This window comes from Ambystoma mexicanum, chromosome 9, assembly GCF_040938575.1.
Source record: "Ambystoma mexicanum isolate Mex_15411 chromosome 9, UKY_AmexF1_1, whole genome shotgun sequence".
Lineage (NCBI taxonomy): Eukaryota > Metazoa > Chordata > Amphibia > Caudata > Ambystomatidae > Ambystoma > Ambystoma mexicanum.
Window position 1 is genome coordinate 1,289,303,213 of NC_090931.1, and position 13,104 is coordinate 1,289,316,316.

At 46.1% G+C, this 13,104-nt stretch overlaps 1 protein-coding gene across 2 annotated transcripts in view; it reads left to right on the plus strand.

The window, feature by feature from the left end:
- LMLN (leishmanolysin like peptidase) overlaps positions 1 to 13,104 on the plus strand; it is a 951,783-nt gene that overhangs the window by 474,915 nt on the left and 463,764 nt on the right. For both annotated transcript variants that reach the window (XM_069616632.1, XM_069616633.1), the window contains exon 11: positions 8,708 to 8,784. In XM_069616632.1, coding sequence (XP_069472733.1) covers positions 8,708 to 8,784 — 77 coding nt within the window. The remainder of the gene's footprint in view (positions 1 to 8,707; positions 8,785 to 13,104) is intronic.

A 13,104-nucleotide genomic window follows, 5' to 3' on the forward strand; every position in this document is an offset into this window, starting at 1 on the left:
CATCCGGTCCAGCTCGCTGAGGTCACACCACCGTTCACTGGATTATTACTTCTGCATTGGTCAAGCCTCCTAGCTCCTGAGGCTTCCTCCGACCTTCCAGTCACGTCCTCTCGACTGAGTACTTGCTTCTCCGTTCAGCATCTTAGGTGCCGGGTTAGAACTTCACGGGCAGGCTTCTCTCTGGTTTGCCTGGTTCCACTTCAGGCAGCGCTTTGTCTGTTTTTAAGGTCGGTAACTGGGTCCTCCCCAGCGTTTGTTTGTTTTGTTTGTTTTAATCAATTGTAATGCGCACCAGACCCGGAGGTTACCGGGCACAGCAGTGCAGAAAATGCAAAGCTTAGGTTACAAGTTACAGGTAATATAAAGTGATGTGAATACATATACAGTTATATACAAGTTACAGATAATGTACAGTGATGTGCATAAATATACAGTTATATGCAGGTTACATGTCTGGTCGTAGTGTGTAGCATATCTGCTCTAAGAGGTTTCGAAACTAAATAGGTGCTGATCAGCTAAGTGTCAGAGGCTTTCAGGAGATTGATATATTTCGATCTGAATTTCAGAAAGGGCTGGTCTTCACGTAGGGCATGTGGCAGTGAGTTCCAGAGTTGGGCTGCTCGGACCTGGAAGCTGCTTCCCCCAGCCTTGGATAATTTGAATCTCGGTGTGATGAGGCTGTTGGTATTGGGGGTTCTTGCTGGTCTGGTAGAACACCTTCTAGTGAATTTAACCGCAAAATAGCTAGGTGCGGCATTGTTCAGGGCTTTGTGAACAAGAGATGCCGATTTTAGGTGGATTTTGTTTAGTGGAAAGCCAGTTACTTTGGCGCCTAATATGATGTGTGATCTTTTGGGCTCGCAGGGCGTTGTTTTGAAGGGTTTGTAATCTATGGATGGTAGATTTATTGGCACCAATGTAAAGGGCATTGCAATAATCAAGCCGAGATAAGATTAGGGCTCTGGTTAGGATAAATCAGTTGTTGTTGGATAGGAAGGGTTTGCCAGCTCTAATGAGTTTACAGGTGGAGGCAGTGGCTGAAGCCAGGGAGTTCACCTGTTTGTCAAATGAGAGCGTAATGCGATAGTCCCTTGTCTGATGATGCACTTTCAGGCCTCCTCTGGACCACCTCTTCTCAGTACTTTTGAATTCACATGAAAGAGAAGTTTGTATAACTCACGTTATCTTCACAGTATTCCCAGAAGACAATGAATTAGACTTCATAGGAAGACGAGGAGTGTCGCAATAGCATACAGTGGTACTGTCTGAGGCTCTTCGTACAGATCTTAGTGATTTTGGGAACTCAAAGGTAAGAGGGTTGGGGAGTTCCACCCTGGAACAGGAGTCACAATCTCCATGTTTTAACACCCCTAGGGAGAATATCAGCTAGTGGCCTCACCTACCTATCCTCACAGTGAAGGGCTCACCATGGGGAGAAGAGACGTGATCTCACAATGTTTTTTTGACAACCCTAGCCAAGGAATGGTCAGTTATGAGTTTAAATTTCCAACCAGTAAGGTAATATTTCAAATAAGAAACAGCCTACTTAATGGCTAGGGCCTCAAATTCAATAGCAGCATAGTTGGTCTACCTGGGGAAAAGTTTCCTGCTGATGCACAGGACTTGGGTGCTCTATTCCGTCATGTACTTGCGACAAAACCGCACCTTGACCTACCTTGGATGCATCAGTCTGGAGAATGTACTCCTTATTACAATCGGGAACTTTAAGGACAGGCTCACTGAAAAGTATATATTTTAACATATTGAAACTATCCTGATCTAATTTCTGTGGTTCTATGTTTTTAAGTTTATCTGTGGGATTGGGAGTGATAGTAGAATATCTCGGGCTAAACCGGCGGTAATATCCAACGAGCCCCAAACATGCTCTGAGGTTCCCTTTTTGTTTTTGGAGGGAATGTTTCCTGAATGGTTCTAAACTTTTCCAGTTGGGACTGTACCAAGCTGTTCCCTACAAAGAACCCCAGGTACTTAATGGTGAACTGTGCAAGATGGCATTTCCTGCGATTTGCAGTCAGTCCCGCCTTCCTTAGGGCCCTTACTATATCATATATATATGAAAACGGTGTTCCTGCCAAATTTGACTGTGGATTATATCAAGTACGCACCGCAAAAATGAGAAAAGGGTTGCAGCACTTTAACCTTTTTTTGGCATTCCACAGGTCACAGGACACTTTCCCTGTGGGTATTTCTCTGTGTGCAAGTTCACAGAGAAAAACACGTCCTTCCCTGTTGATAGCAGGGATTGGAAGCTCAATTTTCACAGTACATGCAGAAGCTTGTGTGTTGTCTACATTGTGCAATGCCCATGCATGAAGTTATATATGGCAAAAACTACTAGGCAGGTGAGAATGCACATCAAAACGACATGTACCAGACTTCACCAGCCTAAACCTAGGCTGCACAAGTCTGGATTGATGCATAAATCTCAAGCTGCGACGAGGTATATATGCCTGTAAGCGGTCCCTGAGGTATTTTGGGGCTACATTAGTCACACACACAGGGGTCAGCATAAGGATTTTATGTGTGATGCAATGTTTAACGGGTAGCCAGTGCAAATTCTGCCTAGAGGCGTTTATACGGGCACGTTCAGATAGACCAGACACAGCATGTACTGCTCCATTCTGCGCCACCTTCAGTGCAGCCAAGTTAGACTGGGAGCAGACGCTCAGGAGGCTATTACAATAGTCCAGTCGAGAATTGACAAGGGCAGAGCCCAGAGTGGACGCATTCTCATATGACACGAATGGCCGAATCTGATGGAGAAGCTTATTAATCAGGCCACAGGAGGACCGAATCTGAGAGACGTACTGGTTCATAGTCAATTCAGCATCCAGTATAACACCAAGGGTCTTAACCACCTTAGCCACTGGGATAATAATATTAGAGATACTGAAGCTGTTATACTCGGGTGACATGGTCTTGAGTTTGGAGCCGGAGGCCACAATCAGTAATTCAATTTTTGGGCTATTGAGGGCCAAGAAGTTAACTGCCGCCCAGTCCTGGTTGGCAGTTTAGATGCTATTAAGATTCAATGAGTCCTGCAAGTACAAACCTAAGAGCTGCATGATGACCATGATGACACCAGCATAGTTGGTGTAAAAGACACCCAGGCCATCTAGCAGTCTCAGGAAAGGGATGATATAGACGTTATCTAGTGTATCCATCGAATGCCTTTCCATTAACTTATTTTGCATCGTGGGGTTTGCAACGAAAAAATATGCATTGAATACATGTTTTTGAGGGGTAAAGGGTTAATTTATTTTTGTGGTGGGTTTTAAAGGGTAAAAAACAGGGAGTTGGCGGGGACCCCCCCATAAAAAAAAGCTTTAAAAAATGCATTCTATGCACATTTTTTCATTGCAAGAAATTCGATGGAAATGTCCCTCTATGCAAAAAAATCGATGGAAAGACCATAAACTGATATAGACATTAAACAAATGAAGGTGAGATGCATGATCCCTGCGGGACTCCACATGTAATAGGTGTGGGAATGGAACAGGCATTGTCAGTAGCAACTCTAGCATTGCAAGGGCCAAGAAAGGAGGCAACCCACTGTGTTGCTAGACTCGAGCAATCGACTATGGAGTCCAACCTGTCCACCAGTAACGCATGATCCACCAGATGAAACGCGGTGGACAGGTCAAGCAGCATCAAGAGCGCCGGCTGGCCGTGATCAACAATGTTAGAAAGGCTAGATTTAAGATCCAGCATGGCAGTCTCTCACTCTGAAACAAGATTGGCATGTTCCGAGGATGATATTCTTTCCAGTGAAGCTCTGGAATTGTAGGTATGCAACCATGTCCAGAATCTTGAGAAGGAATGGCACGTTGGTTATCGGTCGATAATTGTCTGTAGACATTGGGTCAAGATATTCTTTCTTCAGAAGTGGAGTAATCCACGCTTCCTTCAGAATGTGGGTTACAGATCCCTCTGAGAATAAGACGTTGACCAATTTTGTCACCCAAGGACTCAGCACATCCAGGCAGCCAATAGAGAGACTGTATGGACAAGCATTCCCCCGACATGTGGTAGGTTTCATTTTGCCAACTATCTGGGAGAGGTCAGTCTCGGTGGTCGGAATAAACTGAAACACAGGTCTATTACAATCTGGTGACAGATCGAATTGGATAGAATCCGTTGAGCAATCCCTCTCCATGTTACTAGAGTTCCTAGTATTTGCAATAGAATTTTGATGAGACGCGACTTTATTGGCAAAGAAGTTAAGAATATCCTGACACCAGGCGGAATCCTTTACTGGTCCAACCGTAGTGCTTGGCTCCCCCTCAAATTCTTTCAAGATGGCAAACAGCTCTTCAGAGCTGGATTTGGCTTCCATAATCCTGGTATTATAAAGAGCGGATTTTGCCTCAATAATGGCATCCTTGAATTGTTTAACTAGGAATGTACAGTGTTACAGGTGTGTGATTTTTCACCAATCACGTTCAGCAGATCTCTTAAGGTCCCTTAGTTCAAGAATGGTGTCATTAAACCAACACTTATTTAGCATCTCAGTATTCACACGCTTATTTATCCTAGGCGCTAGAGAGTTAATAGCTGCCTCAAGGATTTCTGTGAGGTGTCTGGCTAATTCATCAGCCTTATTACTACTTGTCCAGGGTACCAAGCTTACACCGAAGTGTGGCGGACAGCTTTACAGGGGTGATGTTTTTCCAATTTCTAGTCTATATGACCGGTCTTGGGTTGGGTTGTGTTAAGTTATGTTACTTGGCATTTATATAGCGCTCTATATATCAGTGGTGTGACCTCAAAGCGCTGGTAGGTTGAACGCCCTCGGGAACCATAGTTCTGGTCAGTAGAAAGAGATAGTGTCATAGGGTGCATGGGTGCACCAGATGTTTGCAGCTGATGTAATTGTCGGATGGTAGCTGCATCCTAGCGTTGGGTGTGGTGCTGAAGATATCAGTTGGATGTGTTCAGTCTGGTGTGTGGACACCCAGACTGGGCTCTGGCTGCGTTAGGCCTGAAGGACTCCTATGTGAGCAATTGGGCCGGAATGTGCTTGGCTAGTTGCGTTTTATTAGGGTGATGAGGTGTTCGTGGGGGTCGTAATCGTATGTGAACAGCTAGGCAGAATTAATCGGGGATATAGCTGTGGTCTAGTTGAGGGATGGTGTATAGTAGAGAGTAAGTGTAGTGATGTGATGTGATGTGATGGTTATCTTTAAAGTGCCCGAGATCAGGCATGTGAACAGGATGGCAGGGAACAGACTACACACATACATATAGAGACAGGGGGCTGGGTTTACAGCGCCAGGAGGGGTGGATACGGATATATAGCAACAGCATGGGGAACAGGAAAGCAGGGTACATAGTGATACATGAGTGGGGCCTGTTAACATGTACATTCGTATTTCTATCCAGATGCGATTCAGGCCAATGTTCACAGGTCCACCCATGTGTGGGACATGCCAACACCCTCATCTCCACTGAGAAGCGACTCAGGCCAACGTTCACAATCTGGTCAGGGTCTGGTGCAGGCCATTGTTCACAACTCTAACCAGGTACGGCATTGCCAACATTCATAATCTAGTATGGGTCTGGGGCAGGCCAACTTTACAATTCTAATTAAGTACGGAAGTGTGGCAATGCAAACATTCATAATCCCGTCCGTGTCTGCCTCAGGGATAAATCTTGCCAGAGGCGCAGGGTTACTCACGTAGAATGTAAACAAAGAATGATCAGACCAGATACAAAGATTAACAGCAAGATTAGAGACCAGGAGATAAGTGAGAACCCAATCGAGTGTGTCCCCCAATATGGGTTGGTCCACTCCCCCACTGTGAGTCATTCAGTGCACCCAACAAAGACAAAGTAACCTTGTCAAAGTAACTATGCTGGACCCTTTGTTCCATCAGCAAGCCTTACTACATTTACTAGCTTGTATAACAGCCTGTTTCTAATGCACAAGTGCTGCTGCATTATCATTTTGGTATTTCTTCCTTGTATCTGACTACACTGCTGCCAGCTATTTTGCATGAGAATCTTTGGATGCATAATCGCATTTTACTGAATGTTGGCCAGTTCTAGGGATTTCTGATCTGGTACTTCTCATGTTCACGAGACTATGTATGTCCATTTAAGGGGGTGTCATATGATCGGCCCGCGTATCTATATTTTCATTTTAATCAGGCTAATTGTGGTTCCAACCACACATGGCCCGCTAGCATTTTAGCACCAATTTTGGTGTTTTACCGTTCTTTGTGCAGGTAATATAGCACTGGAAAAAGCAGATCGGTCTAGTGTTTCCTGCATCTGAGAGATGGCGAACGCCCATGGACAGGAGAAATAGGTTTGCTCTGGCATCAGCTTACAAATCAGGAATGATTAAATTCATATCACTGGATGTGAACGTTCAATCGCCGGATCTACAGGGGATCTTATATCAATTGCTGGTACGCAAGCAATTTGGACGAGCAACAGAGAGGCTGCAAAATACTTTTTTCAAATTAGCCTACTTATGAAAGGTAAATGGCTAGTATTGTACCTAGTTTTGTCCCCTTTCTGGTGAACTGTGGGACCAAAGTAGTTTTTAAACAATTGAACGCAACAGATCAGCATTCTTCAGTGATTCAATTTTGTGCTTTTTGTCTTCTGGCACTTCATGATATTATTCTGTCTCATTATTCTGTCACGCCGTGGGTGGAACCTTTTGGATTTTATTGATGGGCATGACCTAAGGGCGAGTACAAGAACTTTTTTTATTTTTTTTTATACACCTCAATAAGTTTAGGCCTTATTTTCTGATTGTCACACTATGCTTGGGGTATATAATATGACGGCTATGGGGGGGATTTCTTCTGATCCATGCCGCATTTATGTCTTTCAGGTTTCTGTTAAAAATTAAGTTGCCGATATTTACCGGTGAATTATTGGTGCGAGTTGAATTAGGCTGTCCTTCATGGCAGGTGCACAGTTGAGTTGCAATTTCAGACACACATTCTGTAGTGAAATCATGGTGGTTGTTTATTTTAGATCCAGGGAGCCTCTCCTGAATTTTCATCAAGGCAACCAGTTCTGAGGAAAACATCGTCCACAGTAGGACATCCGATGTGTTGAAACTAGAAAAAAAAGGGGGTGACTTACGGGTGTTTTTTATTAGCTTGTGTTGTGAAGACAATAATAATGGAGTACTGAGAGAATTGTCTCTTCTAGTAGACTTTTGGCTCATTAGATCAGGTAATTTAGCTGACTTTTTGGCTCATTAGGTAGGACAATGAGTTACGAGGACACAATTTGGGCATCTTCATTGGATGTTTAACACACAGCATTTGGAGAATTTCTTGCTGCTATTATTTGCACTTTATGCATTTCTTGTTATAGTATATGTATTTGTTGATATTACTGTATGATTAAATGTTTATATGGTTCTGTTGGTATGTAACCCATAAATTCCACATTGTTGGAGATTTTGTATTTCATTAAAATGTTATACATAAATATACTTTTTGTATTCAAAATACCTTCATACACACCTGCGTTACCTTTAAAGAGTGTTCCCTTTAGTCATAAGGAGTGATAGGCCTTATTCTTTTAGTTTAAGAAAGATAGTACAAAAATGTCCTTAAAGTGTTACGACTCCCTCTTCCGATCCATCACAGCCTTTACTAATTCCTAAATACAAGAGTAAATGTCACATAAGTATGTCTGTATGGCACCAGCTCTCTTGTGGTGTTAAATACAGCTTCTGGTAGCATTTTCTGTCAAGCTATGGAGGCTTTTCTAGCCTAAATTAATCATCTAAATGGCTCTTAACAATTTGGAGTGCTTTTCTTGCTCGGCTACTTAGCACAGATCCACCGTTTAACTGCAAATAATCAGCTGCTACCATCCCATAATGGTCCTTCAGAGTCTGAAGAACTTGTTGCTCTCGTCCTCTTACTGACCTTCTCTGCCTTTGTTGGTGTTGCAAACAATAACCAATAATAGACAACGGCAATTGGGTACTACCTAAACACAATACACCATGCTAACCTGCCAAATATTGTACTCTTGCAGGCGCCTTCTGTCCTGCCATATAGGTTTTGACTAAAGCCCTGGTCTGTGACATGAGGGCAGGCTGCACTTTGCCAGTTCGAATATCGCAGCAAGGCTATGTAAGCCTTCAATCCTTCGGAGGTAAATCACAAGTTATTATAAGATATTACGTGTTGTACATAATAAACAGTTGAAGCCCCCCCCAATCTGCTGCATGTTGTCCTTCCTCCTTGCGGGGAACACCCTCACAAACCTTACCCACCTTGGCATGTCCATATTGGAGTACAGGGACATCCCTGCAGACCACAAGCTTTGTACTCCCATTACAGAGTGGGGAACAGCTCTGTAACTCCGGGAATGTACTGCTCTTCCATCTAACATAATTTTCCCCGACCCTCAACCTTGTCCTCCTTACCTCACAGATCTGTAGCAGCACTTCCTGCTCCTGCTTGGCATTGCAAAACATGTATGTGCTATTACTGACAGGCCGCCATTTGGTGAAGGTGGCCTGTATGGAAACATCTTGCGGCAAACTAGGTCCAAACGACTAACTGGCTTGAATTATTGTTTTTCTCTGGCAAAGTGTTAGTTCACAGCTACCAGCTTTGTTATGTTTTTATCCCATCCCCTAAATCAATCTCCTCTCTTAACTAGACATGTAATATGATTGTCACTTTATCATCTCTTTCAGAATGAAGCTATGACTGGGTCGCATACACAGAACCGGTTGTTCTCAAGGATAACATTGGCTTTAATGGAAGATACAGGGTAAGCATTTGATAGATTAAATATTCTTTCTTTACAATGGTATCCCCTTTGAACAAACCAACAGCTAATCATTTAATTGCAAGCAAAGTGGTAGAGTTCTTAATAGGAACCATCTTTATAATTAAATCTATCTTATTTTCATACAGATGGAAAGCTATACCCAGTCTAAAGTACTATTTGTGCGATCATCGTATGGTTAGTAAATTCACTAATCTGTTAGTAACTGCACTTGTTAGCTGTTTGTACTGTATAGGTTTCATTGAAGACTGACCTGCAGGTACGTTGTAGAATGTGGATTATATGTCCAGAAAAGAAACCCTTTATCTGTGCCTCAATTAATTGTAGATCCATATCCTAACACCCAACAATGGCTATGAAGCAGATTACACATTCAATGGATAATTGCCCACGGTAGTAGTCCTCTTCCTATTTAAGGTGATTCCATTCATTGCAAACCTATTGGCGACCTTGCTGATTTAGAAAGGCCACCATTGTATATTGAATTTACAATGCCTAGCTAATCTACTGAAGAACCGTAAACCATCAATTTTAGGAATTAGTTGAATCACACAACCTTATAGACCTTAACCAAGCTTGCTTTAGATGTGGAAGGGGCACAGAAATAGCATTGGTTGAGGTACAAAATCTGCGAAGTATGCATTAGACCAGAATTTTATTTGTGGGCACTTGCTCCTTTCTGGATTGCCTATGCTTTTTGCTGGCTTCCATGCTTTTTCCAACTTTTCCTTTCTTACTAGAGGGACTGCTACTGATGTCTCCCTATCCCTGCAACCGTTTTTCTGTTGTGGTGTCCTTAGTAGCTCATTTGGCTACCAGGACAGGAGTGCATTTTAAGGCCCTTCAGTAATTCTATCTCCCTAGAAATGTTTAATGAAATAGGCCGCTGGCTGCTGTCACACATTAGGCTAGACTAAGGTTGTAGTCACTTTTACTGGATTAGTAGCCCAATGCACACCTATCTGGTAGCCATTGGAGTACTAATGTATTTTCTAAGCCCTGCTCGCAACCATTTCTTGGCCATTCCTCTGTGTGGGGACTGGTCATAGACAAAGTGGTTGTTTTACTAATTTAAGAACATCTTGAGCCCACAAAGGTACCCTTGGTTTTTGTTCATACTGGTGTATGCTGGTTTAAAGTCCTCCAGACTTCCTAATCCCAAGCAACTGTGGAGAATGCCTGTATGTTTGGCAGTTAGTTTCTAGGGCCAGCCTACCTGCTTGGCTGGACACTAAAATCTTTGTCTGCTGCCTGGAATGTGATTGGCGATTGGATTTTGCCAGCCCCTGAGTGAATGCTCACATTGGAAGACCCTGTTCAGTCATCAGATCCATTCCTGAGCCTTCCCTTAAGAGTGCTGTGAATGTGGTCTTTTACTGGGGACCCTAGTTTTGCCAACTCACTGGGTCCTGACTCCTATGCATCCTGCTCCTCATTGCTGGTGGAATCTCGTCCAGGGCTATTCCTTTGCTTCTTGCCGTTTTTCCAGCTGGTAGGTCTGGCTGTCCTTTCTGGACTCTTCTTCTCCTGCAGTTGCTGGTCTCCTGGTGGTAATCATTTGGCACACTGCACCTCTGCTCCATCTTGCGTGATCGCCTGCTGTAGCCATCATTGTAGGACTGTTTCCTTGCTGGTTGTACCTTGCTGCTTCCCTGATCTGACCTGTTACCCTTGATGGGTTCTGAAGGGCACATCTTGCGGGCTTCACTGCTGCTGTGTAATTTGTCTTGTGGGTTGTCTCTCCTGGCGTCTCCTTTGTTGAACCTTCCTTGTCTGGGTCCTTGCTGGGTCGTGTGTTGAAGTGACACCTTCCCAGAACCCATAAACACTGCTAGCCAGTTCTCCAGCATGTGGTCTGGCATGGATTGACATGCTCATGAATATTCCGTTGTCAGGCTAGGAATCCTCTGTAAAGAAAAAATCAGTTTCATTTTCATTTCTGAACTGGCTTTCTCCTAATCGTCCAATCATTGAGCTCTGGGTCATACTGCCCACAGCCAATGACTGCCCTCTACCTAAGCCCCTCCTCTGGCAGCCATCTTCAGATTTTTACAGCACGTTCAAGTGTTGGGAGTCCCCGTGTTTAGCTGTCGAGCTTTTACTGCGTATTTTTGCTTTTTTGGAAGAGTTTACTCTATTTTTCGGTTAGTTGAGCCTTGTGCTCCATTGATCATCTTTCTGATTAACAGGGACCCGTTTTTGGGATTCTTCAGCGCCCCTCAAGGGCGAATTTAATCGAGTTTCTTCATGGAGGATTCCAGAAAATTCTTCAGGCCTACGCCACGTGGACCATGTCAGAGGAGAAGGATCCAACTCCCCTGTTCAGGCTTTGCTCCGACTGCGGCTGGTCTTATCGGACGACAAGCATTCCCAGTGCCTTTACTGCCTGTACCCAACACACGTGGAGGAAGACTGCGTTTTGCCAGGAGATGCCGCCTCGCACGTTGAAGGATCGGCATAGGTGGCTGAAGGAGTGGCTGCAGTCCAAGGCCCCTGCTCTGGGTGGGTCTCAGCAGCATGCCTCCCCCGGTTCCAAGAAATCTGAGCAGGCTTCTAAGACCTTTGAAGGCGCCGCACCCACGGGGGTCCAACAGACGGCTAAGCACCTCGAGTCCACTGCCACAGGGAGCGCCATTGCGACGGGCTCCTCGGTGGCCAGGGCGAGTACGGCGTCTCCAGCGACTTCAGTCCCCCCAGTCAATGCTCAGGATCTTCGTCAAAGAGGAAGTCGGACAATCCGGGCAAACTCAAGGAGAAGCCCAACACCGACCTGCCGGAGAAGGCCAAGGGGGATCGGGGTGCTGACCCTCCCCCTAAGGAGAAGGCCTTGGGGTCGACCAAGGCCAAGTAGGACAAGGGACCGGTCCTGGCCGTGAAGGCCCAAGTACATCCGACGAAAGTCCAGCCTTCCATCAAGGGGGTGGTGGCGTCCCTCGTGAAGGCCACCGTGGCTGATCCGCAGGACGCACCCCCGAAGGCAAGAGTTCCCTCCCAGCCAGGAGGGAGTCCTCTTTTCAGCCCATAGAAAAGACCCCTGAGAAGATGATGCTGGTCATCTCCTCGAAACCGTCCCCTCTGGTCACGGAGAGGGGGTGGGGGGGAGGCACGGCAGTCCTCCAGGGCACGGATATCTCCTCCGAGGAGGAGCTCACCTACCTCTAAACCATCCAGGAGGAGGAGAACGTCAGGAGCAAGCCCTACGACGAGGGTTCCGACGAAGGCGACAATGATACCGTCAAGGAAGGCGACGAAGAACAGCAGGGTGACGAGAGCCTGGGCGCCCATCCCACACCCCAGGTGCCGATTCTACATCCACCTCACTTGCCAGCTCCACCTTAGCGGCCACCTGGAGACCTCTCGGTGGACATTCTCTCGGCTCTGCATACTCTGGTATTCGAGATACGAACAACGATGTCTGTTACGCCGATGGCCCCTCCTGTGGTGCTGGCGATAGCTGACCCCCTGGCGATCGGGGAGCCAACGGCCAAGAAGAGGAAGGTACACCCTCCTCCTCCTTGGCACCCTTTGCCTCCCTCTCCTCTCCCGAGGGAAGAGACAGACCCTGACAAGATGACGATGGTGGGTTGGGGGACCTCCCGTCGCCACCTCCCAGATCTTCCCCGCCTGATGAGATAGGCTTGTTTCACGCGATGATCTGCAGGGCTTCAGAGCTCTTTCTGCTCGTTTCAGAGGAGAAGGAGGGCTTCTTATATCAGCGCCGCAAGGCAAAGAGAAAGACTGTCCTTTCAATCCCACTCCTGGATGACATTTGGGACGAGGGCTTATCCTCATGAAGAACCCTTCTACGGCCTTGGGGAAGAGTGATCAGTACAGGGTACCGGACTCTGCGCCCAAGTACTTGCGGGCCCAACCGTCGCCGGACTCTGTGGTGTCAGCAGCAGCCAACAAGTCTTCTTCGGCGCCTCTTCTTCAGCGGCCTCCACTCCTCTGGACAGCGAGGGGAAGATGTTAGATGCCATGGGACGACGGGTCATCTACTCTGCAGCGACTACCATCAAGGCTGCCAACACCCTCGCCATCGTAGGGAGCTGTGGTTCAAGATCGCTCCCATCCTGGACTTCCTCCCCGACGACAAGAGGTCGGAGGCGTTGGAAATTCTGCAGGCAGGCGAAGTGGCATCGGACCACGCCATCTAGGTGGCCACGCCTGACGTGGGGTTAAGCCAAATGGGCAACAGCGGAGTGGCGGAGAGTGGCAGTCCTGCAGTCTCCTCTCTAACACCCAGTCTTTCCTTGTGCTCTACTGCTGGGGGTGTGTTTCCTGTTACACCCCACAGCATAA